Here is a 22,345-nt window from a genome sequence, read left to right on the forward strand (position 1 = left end):
GTTCAGGTAACTGAACATTCGAGTATTGGGCCGAGTCAGCCGTTCAGTTTCCAAGAGTTCTCACCCTTTGGGGCCTATTCCAATTGTCGACCGCAATCGTCATCTATATTGCCCGTATTTCCTTTCTTTAACGCTGCGCTTTCCAATACTTTCAGGCCACGACCGGAATGGGCATATCAGCGTGCATGGCGTAGCCTTCCTGACAGGAAAGTGGCAAGCGCGGAGTCTTAAACAAAGGAAATGAGCTGACGATTATTGTTCGGGGGCACAACCTAACCCACGAATGGTGTAAAAAAAGTTACAGAGGAGAACGCCGTGCGTAGAATGACTCTTTTTCTTTGTATCATTTCTTACAATTCCTTAAAACGAAGCTTTCTTTGCCTTCAACATCGCTTCACGGTATAGCGTCGCTTGACATAGATTCCAACACGCGCGTTCGATCTACATAATTCTTGTGTGCGCGTGTTTGTTGTTTGTTTCTTTGTGTGTGTGCGTGTGTGTGTTTACTTGTTTGTTTCGTTTATTTCTTTGTTCCTGGGAATGAGGCTCAGACGTTCCTCTTGAGCGAGACAGTTGCAGCCGCTTTCGGTGAAGGAGATTCCTCGTCGCCCTTAGCAGATCATTACCCCATGTTATCAGCGACGTACGCTTTAGAGCACATATCATCACTTGAGCTGACCTAGAAAGCTTGCCGCACACACACACTGCTTCTTTTCGGCCTCGAGGCGGGCTTCCCTCGCTGCGCGGTTCAGCGGAGCGCGCCGCGGAAGCGCAGCTATAAAGGCTCGGACGACCTTGTCCCCTTCGTTCGGCTTCTCGCCGATCTTTGCAACGACGTCAGCCGCGGTCTTCGAAAATCAATTCACGGCCGTTGTGACTTTCGCGCGGGTAATTTTTGGTGGATATATCGCCGGAGTTACAGTCGATCGACTTTATGCGCTCCTCCGGCAGGAGCGTTGCTTGTCCGTTAATTGCGCGTTTCGTTAAAAAAAAAAACAATTAAAAGGTTTTCCATCTCAAAGACGCAACCTGACTACCAGTGACAAGAGTAGGCTCCGGCCTGATTTCGGCCACCTGAGATTCGTTTATCCTGCGCCAAAGCAGGATGCACACACGGCCTTTTCCATTTCGCCCTCGTTGGAATGCGTCAGGAGGGGATCGAACCGGCGACATCTGCTCAACGTCATAGAACGCGACGGCCAGTGCCCACTGAACCACTTCGGCGCGTGGTGTTTGTACGACCGACTTCATTTCGGACTGAAATATTGGCCTCCGAGCCTGGTTGGTCTCCAGCTCCTGCGTGAGAGAATATAGGCCAGGCTTCACGTTGAAAAAAAAAAAAAATTATGCAGATCACGCGGTGCGAGCGAATTGGAATGGGGACCCACGACGAACCCACTTCCGGGAGGTCATTCGGGTCAGTGTGCAGGTGAGACGAGTCCCCTCGAGGAAGGTGCCTTCTTCAAATGTCTCTCGTGGCATGCAGTGTGCATTTCCAGAGCAGACGAATGCTTCCCGCGGACGCTTGCACTTCGGGCAGGCGGAGCCTTTCTGCTTGTTGTTCAGAGTCCTGAAGGCGCGCTGTATTCATTGTTACCCGACATTCGGTGTTGGTGCGACCCCAAATTGAAGGTACCGCTGAATAAGGGCTTTGTTTCTGTTCAGGAAGGCTGGAATAATGACGGAGCATAAAAGTTTTTTTTTTTCTTTTTTCCAGTTATGTGTCTCGCGTGCAGGGGGAAAAGAGCACCTTTTACTAGTACATTGAGTGTGCAGAGAAAAGAACTCGACGATCGACATTACGAAAATAAAACAGCGCACAACCAACAACGCGGAGGACCACAGAAAGACGACACCATCAGCGCCATAGTGTCGTCTTTCTGTGGTCCTCCTCGTTGTTGCTGGTGCGCTGTTTTATTTTCGTAATGTTATACTAACAAACCCAGGTCTATATAGTATTTGACGATCGAGTCACTAGATGGACCGACTCAGAGCTGTGAAAAAACAGTAATTTGCAGAACGCCACTTCTGCTCGGCTTTATGCGAATGCAATTAGTTAACGTATCATCGTCTGTCGTGACTTGCCGTAGTGGCTCAGTGGCGTATAGCGCTGTTAAGCACGAGGTGGCGGGTGCGATTCCCATGCCCGGTGTGGGAATCGCATATATATATATATATATATATATATATATATATATATATATATATATTTGCAAGTCAGCTAAAAGTCAGCGCTGCCCGTGTTTCTTTCGTGTCTCTATCTGCCCATGCGTAGCGCTACGCTGTGCAAGCATATCGAGAACGACCTGCCAACTATACATCTTTAAGCTTCGTCTCTCGATTAGCGATGTCCGGAGTCGAACATTGAGCGCGCGGCTCTGCAGATGGCACCCGCGCTGCCGTGCTCCGCGCGGAGGTCGCGAGGCGCATGACGCACCATATACGCTGGAGGCCATGCTTGTATAGCAAGCATAGCGGGGGGAGGATAGGAGGTGTTGACTGATTACGAGGGACGAGCGCGCGTATATCTTATCGTCCTCCGCGGAAACTGTTGCCCCCGTCTTTTTCTTTCTTTTTTTCTCTTTGTTTGAGTCTTATTGGCTCGGCGCGCGAGCTTGTAGCAGTACAGCAATGGCGCCTGCAGAGAAATTAGGCGGTCCAAGTTGCCGCCCCGCTCACGTATGTACGCGTTCACAGTGTACAGTCGGCCACGAAAGTTAACGGCACACTGGTTCCGCGACCAATGCGAATTTCTGCCTCTCTTAGAGGAGGACACTACATATAGAAGCGCTCTTAAACTGATAAAGTATTCTTTCGAAACTATATTTTCGTTAGTATCGCGGTAATGGGTTTATCATTTGAAGGAAGAAAATGAAGGTCACACATCCATTTTCTGTTATTTCGCGCCGAAACCCCAGCGCCGATGCGTCGGTGTGACGTCACAGATATCAAAAGTATTATTTAGTATTTCGGCAGTTTTGCCTCAGTAAATTGTTATTAAAACTGGCGAAGTTCAGTTTCTTGCTATCTTACAATGTATTCCCTCGTTGCCCGTAAAAGGCTAACCAGGTCTGGGCAAAAGCCCTCAAAATCCATGACGTCACGTTGAGCTTTCGATCGTTTCTTGCGTCTTTTCTGGCTTAATTACCGTGCATCTTCTCACGGTAAACGTTCTTTTTTTGTATTTCATAAACGAAGTTTATAAGCATATAATCGCACATAAACGCATTTTCTTTCTCTTTTTTGTTTTTTCGGGACGTCAGTTTCGTCGTTTTTCCTTTCTCCTTTTTTTTTTCAGTGACAACGTTTGTTGTTGCTTATGGTTTTCTTAGATGTGCACGACTCTAGAGAGTGTTGAGCTTTGTGAGTAAGATTTTCGCGAAAGTTAGGTAGGCAAAATATATATTTTACGCATGTTTAAATTAATATAAATGTAGAAAATTCGTCTCCGTCAGCTTCATTATGCGCGATTTCTCTCTCTTCTTCTTCCCCCCCCCTTTCCCCCCCTCTCCCCCCCTTTTTTTGACGAGTCTCTGAGTTGCGAACCTAATGCTCCGGCTTTGGGTAACATGTATACTTGCCAACCGTACCCGCTTAACCGTTGCCGCATTTGACAGGGACGCCGGTCTTCCCAGGCGATTAGTGTTAAAGGCACCGGCTTAAAGGACGAGTGACTTCCTTGTCGCAATGACGAATCAAGTAAACTGCAAGTGTACGCAGCTCTCCCTTCTTCCCTTACCGCAAAAAGTAAAATACTAGCGCGCACGCACGCACGCACGCACGCACGCACGCACGCACGCACGCACGCACGCACGCATGCATACAAAATAATAAAATTGTGGCAATGGTCGAGTTGTTGAGAGAAAAGCGCGTTGTGAATATACAAAAAAAAAAAAGGACGAACACAGATCGCGAGCACGTATAAGACAAAGATGTTCGCCGCTTACGTTTGTGCTGCCTGTGTGTCGTCTCACCGGGTTCGCCCATTTTATTGCGCTCCACATGGCCTTTGCTCGCGACCGACTGCTAAAACGCCTCCACTTCGTTTTGACACGGATAGCGTCAAGGACGTGCAGCGACTCGAGAAAAATGGAGAAGAGCTTTTCCTGCACTGCACGTAGGATTGCGTGGCACGCGGTTGTGCCGAGAGGGATCACGGGGGCGCTGGTTCCCATTCAATGAACGTGTGTACCTTCTTCTCTACGTGACGAGGGCAACCATTCAAGCGGACCTTGAAGAGGAGCAAGAGCAAATTTTACGGCTACTGTTATGTTGTTGTCTTCTATAAAGCAAAGCTTTATTTTCCGACTGCCGAGAAGTCAGTGAAAAACGACCAGTTTTTCATCACTTATCGGGTACGTTGTTCTTGAGAAGATGACGTCCAACGTAAAAGCCTGCTGCTGTCGCATTGAATGTGTTCAATGCCTGAATAACGCCTGAAGTATGCCGATTATTTCTAGATTATGCTGTGTAACACTTCCTGCATTGGCCAGTGTTTGGTCGTCAGTACATGTAGATTTACCCCAGCTACCTCTTTACCCACTGTATACAGGTAGCTGGGGCCTTTGTCAAGCTGCCTCTACGAAGAGCAGCTTTTACCTACAGCTTCTTTCATCAGTGTGATGATGAAAATAAACATTGTTATTATATTACTATTATATATATGCGCCGACGTCTCATTATCCGTACGCTCAATTTTACACATCTAAACTTTGCTTTAAGCGCGGGAATGTTAACACAACACCCATAGTAGATGTATCAAGTTTCCTGTTGTGGGTAGTTCAGGAAGGCAACTAATAATTAAGTAATTGCTATGCGAAATGATTATTTACTCAAACATTTTTATTGTTTCTTTTTCAAATTTACATACGGTAAAATAAATTATGATCATGATGGTGGCAAGAAATAAAAGTTGACAGTGAAATTTTCTACATTTTCCTTCATGTCTAAAGCTATTTCGGTTCTTTGGGGTCAAAATAAAGAAGAAGAAAATGCGGCAATGTAACGGTGTCCTTGGACTGTCCTGGGCGATAAACTTGACACGCGAGGGTCAATAGCCTCTCGGAGCTTCGTGCACCCTGCCGAAACGCTCCAATTCGCTTACTTCCTGATCCACCCCCGGCCAGATAAGGCTCGTCGTTCACAACATTTGTATCGCTGCCCATAGAGTTTCTCACTACATTACCTAGAGGGAAATCTGGCGCTGCTGCGCTGTGGTATGCACGGGAATGCCGGTATATTGTGACTTCGGATTGGCATCGTTCTCAGAGAGACAGGACACCTTGAAGACGCGCTTGGCAAGTACCGTTCCGTCTGTCACATTGATTCATTTTCTACTAAAACAGCACGGGAAAAGCTGTTTTGGTTTTTTTATTACGCAAAAACATGTTTTGTTTAATTATGAGAACTTGTTATTGCGTGTACGATTATATGACCCGTAAAAAGTATCAGCGGGCCGCTAAAGTTGGAGGACAGACGACAAGATTCGCGATCGCTTTGAAACAGTTTGTCGTCTGTTCTTGCTTTTCTTCGCTTGGTCACGCATTGTAGGTGAGTAAAGATGTAACATGCGTGAATGGAAACATTTTATAAAGATTTTACTTTGAGAACGCGTTATTTGTGTAGCCATATCCACGTTTTAGACGAAGCCTCGTACAATACCAGCCAACACGAGCCTCGCAGACACAAATACCGCCATTCCCATGACGGCACGGTGCCCCCTTAAGAAACTCCCATAGACGGTGGCGCCAGATTACCCTCTAGGTGTTATAGTGAGGAACTCTATGTCGCTGCCGATACCGTACGGGCCGATGTCGTTTGCTGCGCTTTGTCGCGGCTTTGAAACGCCCCGTTTGTCGCATCGCGCTTTACAAGGAACGCTGCAACTTCCGCGAGCCTGCAACGCACCCTGCGCTCTCCAACGCGAGACACTGCCAGCAGCCCATGCAGGGGACTGCTTTAGTCTTGATACTGCATTCGCGGTTCGGCGATACTCTCATAATCGAGGGGTCCAAGGTCCGAAGTCAGACTGCTTCATTTATTTGTTTAGGGCGGCACTTATCGTTGTCATAGTGAAGTCCTGCTTATTTGTGTTAATTCAGTCGTTCCTGTGTGCTACAACTACAGGTGATTGCATCTTGGTTTGAATTTCCTTATTTGCTCATATAAACGTTTGCAATAGCTAGGATGTACGCTGTATACATCTGCAAGCCCCGTTTACGATAAGCAGTCTGTACAAACTGAAAACAACGTGTTCACTTTTATATCACCGCCGTGAGGCACCAGAAGCACCTCCAGAAGGAATGGATAAAGAATCGAACTTATTTTTTATTAGGCGAACTTGTGCCTCATTAGGCAACGCTGAAGTGTCAACGGTAGTGAAGAGCACGATTGGCGTTCGTCGAATCTGAACTCGCTGGTCGAGTCAGGCCGCTATTTATACGTACGTACAGTCTGCGTTGAAAGTTTACGGACCGCTGGATTTGCGAGAAATCGGAGCATTTTCGCAGCCTGGGCACTCAACCTGGTATTCGTATTTCCACCCTGTACTGGTATAACGCGAACAACGTGGTATTTGATGGATACGGTCGTAAAGTATAGTCTGAGATTGGACGTTTTCTCGGAAGGCGCGGTCCGTAAATTTTTGACGCCGACTGTACGTGCGTCACCGTGCATACCATAATCGTTGGTGCTTGCGTAGATTCGAGATCGCACAGCGTTACTAGCATCACGTGTGTAACCTGATAATAATGTAACAAAATTTGCGACAACGCAACTTCGGATACAGCAAGTACCCTTTGAGCGGAACGATAATGCGAGACAACAGCGATAGTTCAGTAAAGGGCGATCACGGACAAAATTGTAAAACACACGCGTGTTTATTTATTTGTAAACCTAATGCCTTGTATAAAGTAACAACATTAATATTTTATTTTATCACGGAAATATCATTTCATCAGGGAAACACTACGGGATCTCCTTTCGCAATATCTAACAAAAAGTATTACACAGCGCACGTCCTACCAAACATGTGCCTGTGAACTGTAATGGTCTTGGTTAAACGTGCACATAAGTAGTATAAACAAATTCGTGACCGCTGAATATCGCTTGCCGAAGAATGGAAAGTAAATTATGGGGTTTTACGTGCCAAAACCACTTTCTGATTATGAGGCACGCCGTAGTGGGGGACTCCGGAAATTTCGACCACCTGGGGTTCTTTGCACCTAAATCTAAGCACAAGAATGGAAAGTAAAAGGTCGGCTTTACCCCTCACATAGTCTTATTGTGGAAGAGCTAGCTTTACGTGCGTCTACTGTGCACGTTAACATTGGAAAACTTGTAGCGCTTTCCGTATACACGCTATCGCGAGGGGGAAAAAAAGAAATAATTTAGGTTTGCCAATCTGTGACGTCATCGCGTAATAGGAATTTTTAACCTGCGACTGCCGAAATACGGTTTTGCATGGTTCACCGACCGCAAAACATGCAGTCGTCCTACGACAGAATCGACACTTCATTATTGGTGCGCGCAGGCTGTGAGGCGTTTGGTGGAAGTGCGTTCGCAGTTCGGCTATGCTGGAACCATAGGCGGCGGCACAGCGTATAGCCGTGTTACCGCCTGCTAGCTTCACTCGGGATATCCAGCCGCACTGCATGTGCGCGCGGCGTGGACAACGTTAAACATGTGCACGAAGCTGGCGCACATGGCCGGGACGGTAAGCGATAGCGGCACGCTAAACCTGTCTGTGATTGTCGCGCTCATGCACGGCCGACGCAGGATAGCGTTTACGCCTCGAAAAGAAACGTTCCCGATAGATGCCCGTTTGCTGTATATAGCTTGCACGTACCAGCTGTCCGGCATTCGGCCGCATTCAGAACGGCGCTTTCTTTAACGCGAGTGAATAGAAGAACGAAAAACCGAAGGCTGAGCACATTCCGCTCATTCGTGTGACCGATAATTAACCCGCCTTTCTTCGCCACCTGATTGTGTGAACACGCACTCCGTTGCGCTGCACTGTGTTGCGGTGTGCGTGCGCGCGTGCACGCAAACGACTAAAACGTGCGCGACATGTTCGCCCCGTCCCGTCGTTGCGACACGCCAGTGGAGAAGAGCCGATCGCTGCTACGACCTGAGGGTTCACTGGAACTATACATTACCTCTCATGCACGTAACCGAATAGCGCGAATTTTGCGATAACTCATGCAACGTCATTCTTTACGGCTGCATCCTGGACGTCGCCTTAACACCCTCTGGCCTGTTCTGAACCCGCGTGGGCAGCTGCTAAAAGGCACTGGTGACAGCGACGGCGGATTTCCTTCGTGGGCCCATGCGAGACGGTCCAGAGATAACGCATTTTAGCGCAAAAACGGAAAAAATTATACCTTGAACACACAAACGCGAATCAAATGCCTACGGCACTAATAATTGTACCTCCCAACTCCCACGTGAAGTATATTTAACTAAAAGCCAGAAAACGTTTTTCAAAACAGCCCTGTAAGCCATCGGCAGGCTTTGTGTGGGAAATTAAGAACCTTCCGTGCCCGGGTAATCGCGGTGTCGGCTTCTCCCAGCGCAGGGGTGCGTTGTGGCGAAACCACATTTCGGGCTGGGCAAAACTCCCGTTATGTGATGCATCTGTCTTTGTGTCGTTGCCTTTGTTGAAGGTTTCGTTTGTTCCTTGTCCGCGCCGCGCATCAATTTGGCTTATAAAGCGAAAGCTTTACTGGCCGCGAACTTGCGATTTCGCCGTGGCCGTGCTCCGAGGAGGCACATGACGTCACACCGCGTTCCTACACCGCGTTCCTCGCCACACCGCGTTCCTCGTCGTTGCGCTCGTCTCCACTCGCTTCGCCAGCTGTGTCGCATGCCTGATAACATGTCGGAGGATTGAAAAGGAGAGCTCGCGTGCGCCGCAACCACAGTTGAGGCGGCAGTATGGACGGCGACAATTCTGATAAGCAGGAGGAGGCCTGGAATCGGCATCGGAACGAGATGAAGAGGAAACGAATCACCCAGGAAACAGACGTACAACGCGCTGAACGACTGGCTAAACGCCGTAACATAGCTAGACAACCAGACTAACCTGGACTTGCAATCAAGATTAACCAAGGCTAACCATGCTATCTATGCCTTAGCTTTCGCTACGTATATCCTGACATAGCCGAGCTAAGCCACTGCCAATTTTTTCACCAAGCTCTCTTTTTACATAGCGCAGTGGCCCCGAACCTCTGCCATTCTGCCTCTGGTGTGATTCGGGCAAGCAGGCCAGACTCGCTCGCTCGCTCGCTCGCTCGCTCGCTCAATCAATCAATCAATCAATCAATCAATCAATCAATCAATCAATCAATCAATCAATCAATCAATCAATCAATCAATCAATCAATTCTTTACCGTTACCGCTGGCGCACGCATACACTAAGAAAGACAAAACGAAGAAAAAACTGCAGAGAAGTACAAGTAAAAGTAAAAAAAAAAAACAATTTTCAAAAGCAGAGTATGCATACAGCAAAGCGCAAAGTGAATATAAAAGAAAAAGGAGGAGAATAGTAGTTGAACATTGTAAAACTACGACACAACAACGCAAAGCTCGCAAAACAATGACATCGAGTTCTGAAAGTTATAGAGATCATGAAAATAAGCGTTATAATGACTCAGTATTCTGTAGACGGTTGTCTGTTGGTGATGTCAGGCAGAAACATGGTCTCTAGTGATTTTGCGCGGAATACGAAACATGCTACAACTGAGGAGTTCGGGGCAGGTGAGGATACCTTGAAGGAGTTTGAAAAGAAACAGGAGGTCAATGCGATTACGTCGGCAGCGAAGGACAAACAATAATACAGCAGTACTATAATAATAATAATAATAATAATAATAATAATGAAAGCTAGTTTTGTCTTTCACAGTATTGCTACAGTGTTCTTTAACGTCACTACCACGTGACAACAACAACAACAACAACAACAATAATAATAATAATAATAATAATAATAATAATTATAATGTACCGCATTCGTGTGTAATCTGACGGGTGCATTTCTGGCTAACGTTTTCTTTTTTTTTTTAATACAAGAAAATGAAGACCATCCGGAGTAAGTAATCAAAAATGAAACCAAGCGTGCAGATACGGTGAAAAAGAAAAAAACCTTGTCTGTGTGCTTGTTCTCGTTTTGATTACGTACTCAGCGGGGTTTTTGTTTGTTAGCATTTGTCTTTTCTTCAGGCGGCAGTTTGCCTGCGGAAAGCAGGGTGTGACGTAAGGGTTGTCTATATATGGCGCAGTTGCACGTATAGTTGAGAGAGAGGAAGGAGCTTGGAGGAACAAGTGGAGATGGGAAGCTTGGTGTCACATGCGTGGAACGGATAACCGTGGGTCCTTTAGATTAACAGGAAGGGCCTAAAGGAACGGCAGACACAGCAGAGGTCAGTATAATGCGTGGTTACGTAAAATGATGATGGTAGGTAAGTTGCGTGTACAGAGTGGAAGAGGTTGGTGGTGCACGCGGCTTATTGCAGACCTCTGGCAGAAGCCTTTGTCCTCTAGAGATGTTATTAGACCACGGTGATTGTGATGATTGTGACGACGGTCCCTTTGTGTAATAGGCACGTGGTGGGAAATTGTCGGTTGCAGTTTCTCACGTTGTCCAGGAGAGAAAGGCGCGCACATCCGCTGTTTCTTTCTCTCTCCTGGGGAGCACGCGCTGGTCCTTGACGAAGCGCGTCCCTTGTCTCGTGCAGATGGAATCTGAGGACGAAGAGCGCATCTCGCGCATCCTTCGGATGCAGCGCCAGCACCGAGAGCAGCTGCTACACGAGATGTCGCCTGCGGCCGCAGCCGCCGCCGCTGCCGCCGCCGCTGCTGCCGCTGCTGCAGGCCCTGTGCAAGACAACTCAAGGCACCACCACCATCACACGCCGTCTGGAAACCGCAGGCGTGAGTGGTCCAGCGTGGCAAGACGCCCGGCTTGTTGGTAGTTCATGCGCTCCGCGTGCTGCATAAGCCGGTGACAATTTGCGGTGGCAAATGCATCGTTGTCCAACTCGAAGAGTATTACTATATGTAGAGGCGTCCAGGCAGTCATTCGTGACGTGACGGCGAACGCGAACTTCTTTCAATATCGGCTTCCTTCGGGAACTACATTTTTGTTAGTTGCGGAAGCACAGAGGACAGGTGCTGTGCGGATCTGTAAGCGCAGTTTATACTACATTAGGTTGTCACCGCGGGGTGGCTTCCTTCGTCGTTGTTCTTGTGTGCTCTTGTCCCTCGAGGCCATATCAGTGAATTATCCGTCTTCCGTTCCGTCCTCCATGCTCGGACCTTCTTCGTCCGCACGGCACAACGCGTAAATCGCTTGTGGAAAGCTTCGAAGTCCACTGGGCGAGTTCTGTCTGTCTACAAACGTCTTCAGCGCTCCATGGAGCTGTGCAAATCGGAGAGCGACGCGGCAAACACGCTTGGTCGTCAGAAAGATCCAATCCTTCGGACGACGCGGCGTAAACATGGCTTTCATAGGCGAATGCTGAAACTTGTTCGATGCGGTTTTTAATAAGACTACGAATAACCGCTTGCCTAAATGCGAGAACCGCATGCCATGTGTCTATAGCGCATTGAAACCCTCTGGCTTTCTTAACGCCAGTATATATACCTTCCAGAACAAGAATTAACGATAACTGTTCCATCAATTAAGTGGTGCCCAATTGAAAAGTGATAGGGGGTCCGTTACTTTCGCACATATCTGTATACCTATGCACGTTTCCATACAGGCGCACTTTAGTGTAGTTCCCTGCACGGTAGAAGGCCTCGACGTCGAAAACTTCGGCCACGTAGTTTCGTGCATGCTGAGCTGCATTTCGCAATGCTCAAGCTTTCTGATGCGCGAAGTGAGATAAAGTGTGTCTTGTCAACCGCTGTTAGGTTAATTATCGTTCCACCCTGTTTTCCCTTTCTCTCTCTCTATCCCTCACTCGCAGCCAAGAGCGCCGTCGGAAGACTGCCATCATCACGACAGGCTAGCCTCGCCAAGGACAAATGGTCCGACTGTGAGTGAAGAACTTCTATAGCGATACGAGCAGTTATAACTAGACAGGTTATTGACATTGAGTAAACACCAAATCAGTGAGTGATTACAGGAAAATTTGAGACATTCTGGTCTGAAAGGACGGAAGTACCTTCATCAGTCATTCATTGCAAGCGCTTTCCGAAAACCAGTGGTATCTGCTTTGATAAGACATTAATTAGCGCTTTGAGGAGTTTCCATTATTTATTTATTTATTTATTTATTTATTTGGTCTGTGACTGTTCCATTCCTTGCACACGTGCAACTTTTCAATAAACGTATACAAGTTGCAAGTCAGCACGTGTCAACACGACGTCTCTTTTCATGGCCGCTCAAATTCTAGAACCGCACTGCATTCGAGTAACGATAAATGTACACTAACTGCATCAAATATACGTTTTATTCACCAAGTATGGTGAAGTGCAATTCGATAACCCGGCCGTGTTATGTCGGCGCTGCCTGTGTTATACTTGACTAAAAATTTGGGGCTGTAGTAACCTTTTAAAAATTTATCCACAGCTGAAACATCGCTCCAGCATATCAAAAACGTTACTACGGACTTCGGAATTACGAGCTATTAAGCTCAGCAGGTCAAAAATAAATGTCACAGTTTCACCCGAAAGGCGAAGAACTGATAGCTATAGCAAAGTATTAAGCTGCACGAAGTACGGGTCGTAGTTTTATCGGCAGCATAAATTGCAGCAAACATTTCCTTACTAACTAAATTAATAAAACTAAATTAATAAGCACTGTTTCACGCGCGCACAGGAACACATGAACACATCTCACTCGATGACCGCGGACACTCGCTGTCACAACGCTGACATGATGGATGAAGAGCGGTAGCAGCGGGGAGCAGACGGAGCTCCGTGCTGCCTCTTGCTTCAAAGAGTCTCCGAAACTGGAGATTACGCGGCCTCCAACGTTTGGCGTGCGAAAATACAGCGCAGGCGTAGCAACCAGCCATGTCGGCTCGCCTAGGCTGTGCACCCGCCGCAGATTGCCTTCAAGACAGGGCGCTCGGGGCCGCGCTCAGCCGCGCATGCGCAGCCACGGCCGGGCTGGGAGAGGACATGCCTGCTCACTTGACCTCTTCACCCCGATTACGCATAAACGTGTAAGCATGAACTAACAATACTCGATCGCAGTTCGTAACCGAACGGCGTGGTTTTTTACGAAGGACATGCGAAATAAATAGGAGCAATTGTACCTTAATTACTGCTCGGAGCAAGTGTCATTCAAAGTAGCGTTAAAAGTCAGCGACGACGTTAATTCCGAAGATGTCAGTAGGCTGTCACGCCCTCTTCATCCCTCACCGTCTTTGTCAGTATCCCCTTGCAGGAGCTGGGCCCACTGGGTGTAGACGAATGCGGCTTCCGTTCTTGCCACTCCTTGGCGGCTTCGTCTGCCATGGAAACGTGATTGTGATGATAACTGACAGATGTACCACATAGTTTTGCCTCGCCATTTAAGTCCTCACTTGAGCGCTTGTGCGTACACTGATCACGTCCGGCTTGAAAGAGTACGTACAAGTCGACCTGGGCGCAGTCTCTACGAGCGAGGACGAGCGGAGCGGCTCGGTGTTCGACCCGTTCCCCGACCTGCTGGCGCACTCGGACGAGGGGCCATCGAGGTCGCAGACTCAGTGCCAGCTGGGCGACGCCTCCGAAATGCTGGGTGCTGAGCTGACCCGGTCTGCGATGGACCCCCATAGCCCAGTCTCCATTGAAAGAGTCTCCTCGGACGCCAACGAGAGGAGCAGGTGCGCACTTTATTGAAGGGGAGGGAACGTTTGATCGGCAACGCTTCACTTGACCTGTTCTAGGAGAGTAACGATGCCAGCACAGTGTTGAGTTATCGCCTGGGACTGCAGTCTCGAGGCCTTGTCACTCGTGTGTTACGTATGGTTTGTCCGGATGTATCACGGAATAGACAAGCGCTCGCAGCGTTTCTGTAACTTGATCGCGTTCAGTCAAATTCGGCAGTGCGAGTACGACCCGAAATACTGTGGGAAGGCGCATTTTAATGTGGCGGCATTCAATGAGTCAATGTGCCGGTGGATGTTCTGTACAGAGCAAGACGTTCTTTTGCTACAAGTTCCGATTTCTGAGGGACTGTCTCCATTGTTCGATGTAGGCAGTGAATAGAAATATCCATGTTGCATATAAGCATAATGAGAGTGTGTTGGGAGGCTAGTTGTTAACACGCACACGCACGCGCGCGCGCACGCACGCACGCACACATTTCGTCCTGTCTTCTACCTCGGTGTCTCGTCCCTAGCGCAGTTTAAGTTCACAAAAATATATACAAGCAGGTCACACTGCATTCATCACACTTCAGCGTGCGGCATTTTCAGTATAAAATTGTAGCGTTTTCTGTTCCTGTTCAGTGTATAGACACATGGATACATCAGCCGTTCTGACTACCGCTGACGTCATCGGCTGCGTTATTCCTAGCTTTACATGGGATAAAGTGTACATGACTTGTACGCGATGTCCTGGAAGCCACACAGTAGCACCATTTGCAGCAGGCCATCAAAAATGTATTAGTCAATAGAAAAAAAAGCAGGCATAGCAACGCCTCCTATATGGGTAACAGAAGGCCTGCGCGTTGTAACAGTGACGTCATCTGTAGGATTGCCGATTGAAAATCATCCCTCAAGAGGCACTGATTGCGCAAAGCGTCACGAGCGTCCCAAATATATGGCCTCTCGACATTCTTGACTGACATTGCGGCTTCAAGCATGCAGGCTTCTGTTTATGTATAGGAGATGCTGTAGATATGCATATATTTGCAGTGTGCTATTAATTACGCAAGATAGTGGCCCTGATCATGTCGCCGCACTACATTGGAAAGAATTCCTCACATATGCGCGTTCTAAAGTAAATATTCGGTGCCCACGGCGGTTTGTAACAAAGCGCATCACTCTCCATGAGCACACGTGCGAGCGTGCTCGTGAAACGGCATATTAGATGGCGTTTGAGCTTATTTATTTATTTATAAGCAAATAGCTTCCTCTTTTGCCCGTATTCGCGTTTTACTTTTTACAGCCAATACAAAGGCGCCGATGTAAAGGGTGCGTGCTCTAGCGCCGCCTAGTTGCGGGACGCGTTCGACCTTTGAGCGTCTTCTCGCGCCTTCCTCTCTCCCCTCTGTGGCGGCGACGGGAGAGGAGGATGGCAATAGCCTTCCGCGCCGCCATAGGTAGACTGCACACATATACGACTAGATTCGGCTTATACGCAAACCCACCTGTACTACCGCTACAAATGTGCTGGTGAACGGCTAATGTTCCTCGACCAAGTTACGCAATGAAACAACAAGCGTCACCTAATGTGGTCCCACCGTAACAAATGTACGCGTTCAGGGGCGCCGTTCCTTTAACAAAGCGAATGACTTTCTGTTCGGCCATTCGCCTACATTGACGGTCATCGTGAATGGTTTCTGCACGTGTGTTTTATTTCCCCTCTTTCAGACATAGGCGTTCCCGCAAGGATGACATCATGACGCGATCCGTTCCGGAATTCCGTTCAGACGGATCACCGGTTTTGCACAACTACGGAAAGTCTTACGGCAGGACATCTCCGCGGTGAGTCGTCTCCCTTAACTGTTGCGAACTTTGCGCTTGTGTTTTGCAGTATATGCGCGTATGAAGGCCGACAGGAGTGCTCTGTTTCCTCTAGCGCTTAACTCGCCTGTGTTCTGAGTCAACTCTCTTTAACAAATAAGTCTTCTTTACACATACGCGCGTCTAGATTCAGGACGTCACTGAGGTAATTGTGTGGGAGGAGCAGGTCCACGGCGGCCATCTTGGAATGTAATCCTCAAAAATATCAACCGGTCACTGATAACACGCACAGAAAAAAAAAGAAAGAAAGAAAAGGCACTGCTGTTCCTCAGGGAAATCTCGGCGTCGCCGAACAATGTAGATGCTCCTTACGCGTGGTTAACATTGAATGACCCCAGAGTCCTTAACATAAGGGTTTTATTTAAATGAAATGGAACAGTTAATTTCCACTATACCTGCCTTGGCTCCAATGTCTGTTGGCTTCATGTGTCTGTAACCAGGGCCATACACAAGGAATTCTCTCTCTCTTTTTCCGGGTGGAGAGGTCGGGAAAGAAGCCCATTGCGGGGACAACGACGGCCATTTAGAAATATTTATATTAACTTATTTTCGCGTTTGAATCGAGCACATCGCTTCCATCTGAAATTAAAAAGGTTCTTTTAAATACGCTTTCTTTGCCGCGATATATTTCAAGGGGGGGACCCTAACATCACCCCCGCTCTTGCAGTTACTGCCCCGAATCGAGCACTCAGGTTTCATTTATTCTAGCTCACTGCCTAGCTAAGGGTCATGTGCTACACCTGTCCGTTAGTTAGCGCACGTGTTTTACGACGCATGCACACACTGTAGGCACCAGTACAAAGACAGGAAGCCCGCCACGTTGATTATCACCCCGCATCACGTGTTTGCGCGTATTCCCTAGCTGCAGCTGTCAAGCGTCGTCGTACTATGTACGCGCAGGATCCCTTCTTCCCAAAGCACGTCTCGCGGCGGCAGAGATACCGCGATGGCGTCGCACGTTCACAGGCTTTCTGTTATCTGATGGGGAATGTGGGAAACGGAATTGTTGCGGGGGCGTGTCTCTCCGCGAAAGCGCCCCGCCGAGAACCAACGGTCCGCATCGCACCCGCTGCAGGGCCATCCCCGTCCGCAAGGTGTCCTCCAAGAGGACGGAGCCTCCCTCGTTCGCCGGCGGAGGAAGCGGCATGTCGTCGACGCGCAGCTTCGACGGGTGCGCCGGGGGCGGCAGCAGCACGCCGACGGCCCCGGCGGCGGCAAGCCGGTTGCACCAGCGCAGCCCCTCCGACGGGGGCCTGAGCCGGAGCGCCAGCTTCCGCACGCCGGCGGGCCGATCGCCCTACGCCACGGTCGCCACCGCGTCGCCGCGAAAGACCCAGCGATCCTCGTCCGTCTCGGCCGCCTGCCCGCTCGCCTCCTCCTACTCCTCGGCAGCCTCGCCGGTGAGTGAACCGACACCTGGGTGCCGCGCAGTATACACGACTGGAAGTGCACTGCCAGGCGTCGCTGCAGCGGAAGCTGCCGTCATTGCGCGAGTGTTGGTGTCCCTATGGCACCTGATCCTCTGCACGAGAGTGTCGCCTGCTCGCTCTCGAGCACACTCGAGTGGAGTATTTATATGCCAGAAGATTTCTCCAAAATTGCCTTGCAATCCTAGTGAAAGATTACTGCGTTACTCAGCATTGATTTTTCATTTATAGCCGATTGCCGTTAATTCGAAATCGGGTAATTCGAATTTTCGTTTTATTCGAACACACTGGAAAGCTCTGGCGAGGAACCATAAATTGCTATGCAAGGAAAACACATTCATGTCGATCTGAAAAGCGTGCCACATTGGTTAATCTGATCCACCACTGGCGCCCCCTCATGTGCACGGCGGCTACTGAAAGCTTGTAAACACAAGAAATTTTCTGCACACTGCACTACTGCTTCCCTAGGTGTAAAGATATTTTAATTAAATTTATTTCTATCATTTATTGGCTCGCATTCCTTCCACCCGTGAAGCCATTTGTTCCCGCTTGTTTCATTTCGTGTCACACTCAAGCAGCTTTTAAACATATTAGCTCTCTTTATCCCATGCTGGTTGAGTTGCACTGCAAGAGCAAGTAGCAAAAATACATTAGACTACTTCAAACAATAAAAAAGATTTGAATTATTTCATTTTACTGCCATTTGTTAATTTGACCTTTCAGATTATTATAGCAGACCTTGCAGTCCCACAAGGGTCGAATTAACGGGAGTCGACTGTATAAGCTTGCACGTGTCTGAACATGCAGCACAAGGCTCCGACCAGGACGGCTTCGAAGTACTGCAATGGGCCAGCCTACGCTCCAGCCACTCAAGGCAACCTGAATGCCGCCGCCGCCAACAACAACAACAACAACAACAACAACATCAACAACAACATAGATGTGCTGTCCCTGGTGGAGAGTGACCCCCTGCTGAAGCAGCGCAGCCAGGCTGTCGGCCTTGAGGTGCTGGACAGGGCAGCTGTACGCATCCAGGCACTTTGGCGAGGCTACCGCACTCGCAACCACATGAGTCGCGTGCGGCGTGCCTGTCAGGAGGTGCGGTTGCGCCGGCTCGAGGAATGCGTGCTGGATGTCCAGTCCAAAGTGGCGGCCACTGAAAAAACATTGCTCAGGTAATGCTTTGATGCCCTACAGCGTGATTTGTGTATTTAATGACAGTTTAAAGGACACTTAAAGAGAAACACTAAAGCAGTTTAGACTGATAAAGTATTATTTCAAGACTATATCATAATCATCATAATCATCAGCCTGTTTTATTTGTTGCTTCTGCAGTAATGGGTTTATAATTTGAAGAAAAAATTAAGGCCAAGCTTCAATTTTTTTTTTAATTTCACTCTTAGACCCCAGCTCTGGTATGTACCTGACATCACAGATTTCGAAGTATGTTTATGTATTTGAGCCGTCGTGGCTCAGTAAAACTTCTTCAGACTTGCTAAGTTCAGTTTTGGCTCTTTTAGAATGCAATATAGTCTATCTTTACCTATATAAAATTAAGCAGGCCCAAGCAGACAGCATCAAAATCCATGACATTACTACGAACCCGTGCAGGGACTCCAAGGTGGTGTCATGTGAAGTAATTTTTCTCTTTAGTGTATCTTTAAGAATAAGGCAGAGGCTCCCCTTTCAAGAAAAGCGTGATGCCCTTCATCTCTCTTTGTTTGCTCCAAGAAACACTTTCTTTGCAGATGCCATTGGTGCAAAGAGGAGGTATCCCTGTGGTTCTTAAAAAATAAGAATACTACCACTGTTATGCACCACATGCATAAAAGGCCAATATTGACAGGTGTTGGGGTGAAAGAAGATGGCTGACAAAGTGAATGGGGAACTTGAAAAGGAATTAGGAGTAGGAGTTTTGTACAATATTGAGAAAAGAGTAATCAGGAGCACTGACGACGAATACTTTGCCTTTGTGTTCATTGCAGGCAGCAGAAAGAAATGGAAGAAGAGAGAAAATTCAGGAATGCAAACAAGGAGGCTCTGGACAGGCTGCTAAAGCATGTAAGCCAAAAAGCCATGCTTTTGAACTTGGATCACGAGAATCTTGCTCAAGCGGTGTCTTCTCCACTCATGAACACATATGATCTGAGGGCCTGTTAGGTTACATGAGCATTCTGTCAAACCACTTTAATGTCTTGCACAGTCTTTCCTCTCTTTGACTCTGTATGTTGAAAGCAGCCAGAAATGACATTTGCATCACACACACTTAGAGTGGACTATTATGGTATGAACATAATAATGAGATCAGGAATAGTTAAACATCTTGGAGAAATATATTTGAGGACAAGCACCAGCAGAATGACTGAATAATATCACATATGGGTACATATGGAGAAAGATGTAGCAGAGAAAGTGCCAGACATTTGGCACAGAGGAAGACATGCTGTCTCGACCAGGGGGCACATTCTTTTGTCTCAGCAACCCATACGAAGAAACAGTTGCTTTTTTAATGACCAAGCGACACAGGCGTACAACAGGTGTAAGTTAGAGATCCCACAGTGTTGCTTGGCCATACTAAAAACTTAAATGTTCCTCTTACACACTACTTTGAATGTGCTAAATATATTTTGGTGAACTTAAATGGTAGACTTAGAGCATCTCTAGAGCAGCGTTTAATGCTCTATTTGGAGCAAGCTGGGAGTCGAACCGGAACTTAAATGTCATTTTCAGCTGAACCATCATTGAACAGAACCATTATTTTTCCATCATCATGGAACCGAACTACAGCCAGAACTTATTGCACAAACCTCTCCAAACTAGTTCGACAAACGCTCTTGAAGGCCCTCTGGACCCTCTGCTGGAGTACGTGGGGGGGGGAACATTGGACTAAGGTTCAAAATCTCCTGTAGTTGGCAAATTATTCCCACACCACAGAGACAACACTCAAATAACTTCAATTCAATTCTGACACTCTGTATGTCGTTAATTTTTGTGCAAGCAAGGCTGCCGCTTATGTGATGAAAAATGCAGGCACTTGCACATCTTGGTGCTGCTGGCGACCAAAACAATTGTTCAAATTCTTGTTCTGTATTAATGCTGTACGAAGGCAGCTGAGCTGCAGCTGTTATCTAACTAGCACACAAGAGAAAACTGCAGCGTTGAAACTCCTTACATTCATTCCAATTTTGCTTGTCATCAAGTGTAATTTGACAACACTTCATGTGACTGTGCGTCAGACGTTCCCGAGCCGCGGTCTCGCAATTGAGCCAACGTGTTATAGTAATGTTGAGTGACAACAGCGTGTGCAAAGATAAATCCTCTTCTACGCTGCCCACATCAGCAAGAGCAACATTCAGACATGCATTTGGGTACATGAAGCAGTACCATGCCATCGGTGTACATAGACGCAAATTCGTGAAATAGTACGACGACTAGAAGAAACACAACCTCGGTAGCTGCTTTTGGGGTGCAGTGCCGCACGACCATAAATTGATATCCTTCAACTAGACAGTGAACTACTAAATGGTTCAAAAGCCTGTAACATGACAGGTGCGCCAATTTATACACACAAAAAGCATGCGATAGCATCTTACGTTTCAGTTCTTTGAAACAATGGAACTTGCATGGGTGCATCGTTAGAACTCAGTTCCTGGTTGTACAGAACATCCGTAATGAGGGCAACACCTGTACACAGGCCTGTGTCACTCCAATGGTTCCAATGGTTCCACTCCAAGAACGTTCCAATGGTAGATCAGTGGTAACCACCACATATTCCAATGATAGATAGAGCACCTAATGAACTGAGTTCACTCCATGAAGCAGCTGAGGCTGCTTTATAAAGATCGGAACAGTGGGTTGGAACACCAGCACACTAAGTAACTCTGAAACCGATTTAATATGTGCACTTTCTTGCTCCTTGTACCAGCAGTAGTGCTTGTGTTCCAGTCGCAGATTTGTAGGTGTTGCCCAAAGGCATAGTTTCCAGCTGGCAGGCACAGTCACCTGTCTCAAAATCTGCCTTTGGAATTAAACATTTGTCCACCAGATTTGCTTTCTTTCTTCTTTTCAATAAAGCATCATACTAATGGGAATTGTCTGTACTTTGTAAGTTGAGGTTACAGACAGTGACATTATCATTTTGTTTTTGTTGTCCACCAGATGGACCAACTGGAAACACACATTGCCAAAGTGTATCAGCAGCACTTACTGCTCCAGCAGCAGCTGGCGCACCATTTCGACAGTGTCTTCAAGCCCATCCACAGCGAGCCACAGTCAGAGTCGTCGTCATCCGAGGCAACTGTCGGGAACAGCGCATCCACCGCTTCATCTGCTACGAGTCATTCACCTGCCAAAGGCACCACACCAAAGCACCTCGAGAAAGATGCTGGAAAGCAAAGTGGCCAAGGAGACATTTCAGGGCGTGCAGAACAGCCAAAGCCAGAGCGGAAGCCAGAGTCCAGCCATCATTCGAGCCATGAGCAAGTGTCGGGCGATACAATGAGTGCAGATGACACGTCTTGTGCGAGCTTCTCAGATGCTGAGGTGCACTCAAGCAAAACTGAAGCAGCATCAGACACTAAACGACAAACGCCAGCAAGCCTGGAAGCTGCCTGCCTGACAGAAGTAAATGACAGGGTGAGCTTTAGAATGAATGCATGAATAACAATGAGGATAGTTAAGGTAACAACTGTCCGTAAACATGTCTAATGCAGTCGCAGAAGTCTGAAGTGAAATGCATTCCTGTTTCAACATCTTGAAGGTGCAGCGCAATAAGACGAAGACAGAAATCAGGAACACACAGGACAGCGCTGTCCTGTGTGTTCCGGCCTTCTGTCTTCGTCTTATTGCGCTGTCCGTTCAAGATGTTCAACCAGTACCAACTCGCCCAAATGTCGATCCTTCTACATTCCTGTTTCAGTTGATCTTCTTTCACTCAGTATTTTGCTGCTGCGTGCAAGTCAGTGTATTATGTCATACATTTTGTTGTGTATACTTCTCAAAACTGGCGGTAGGTGTACAATTTCTAGCAAATGAGTATGTTTTGCTTGCTCGTTGGCTTCAATACTTAATACGACGTGCCTCATAAAGTCAGTTCATGAATTGACTTTCTTTAAATGCATGTTATTAAACACCGGGTGTTTTAGCTGCATCTGTACGATTGAGCACAGCTTAGCAGACATTTGGAGACAATATTTTCTTTAGCATGTCATTAACAGAAGCAGACATCAGTCTGCAAT

General features: G+C 47.5%; 2 protein-coding genes across 2 annotated transcripts in view; one reads left to right on the forward strand and one right to left on the reverse strand.

Annotated features, from left to right (window-relative positions):
- The window catches only part of RpL24 (ribosomal protein L24), a 493,457-nt gene that overhangs the window by 143,523 nt on the left and 327,589 nt on the right, over window positions 1-22,345 (reverse strand). The gene's annotated exons all lie outside the window — the stretch shown is intronic.
- Window positions 1-22,345, forward strand: part of Cep97 (centrosomal protein 97kDa) — a 155,387-nt gene that overhangs the window by 128,380 nt on the left and 4,662 nt on the right. The window contains exons 9-16 of the mRNA XM_050170422.2: window positions 10,735-10,930; window positions 11,968-12,036; window positions 13,602-13,815; window positions 15,529-15,642; window positions 16,757-17,081; window positions 17,916-18,283; window positions 19,094-19,169; window positions 21,267-21,743. Of these exons, the coding sequence (XP_050026379.2) occupies window positions 10,735-10,930; window positions 11,968-12,036; window positions 13,602-13,815; window positions 15,529-15,642; window positions 16,757-17,081; window positions 17,916-18,283; window positions 19,094-19,169; window positions 21,267-21,743 (1,839 nt within the window). The remainder of the gene's footprint in view (window positions 1-10,734; window positions 10,931-11,967; window positions 12,037-13,601; window positions 13,816-15,528; window positions 15,643-16,756; window positions 17,082-17,915; window positions 18,284-19,093; window positions 19,170-21,266; window positions 21,744-22,345) is intronic.

This window comes from Dermacentor andersoni, chromosome 6 (genome assembly GCF_023375885.2).
Source record: "Dermacentor andersoni chromosome 6, qqDerAnde1_hic_scaffold, whole genome shotgun sequence".
Taxonomy (NCBI): Eukaryota; Metazoa; Arthropoda; class Arachnida; order Ixodida; family Ixodidae; genus Dermacentor; species Dermacentor andersoni.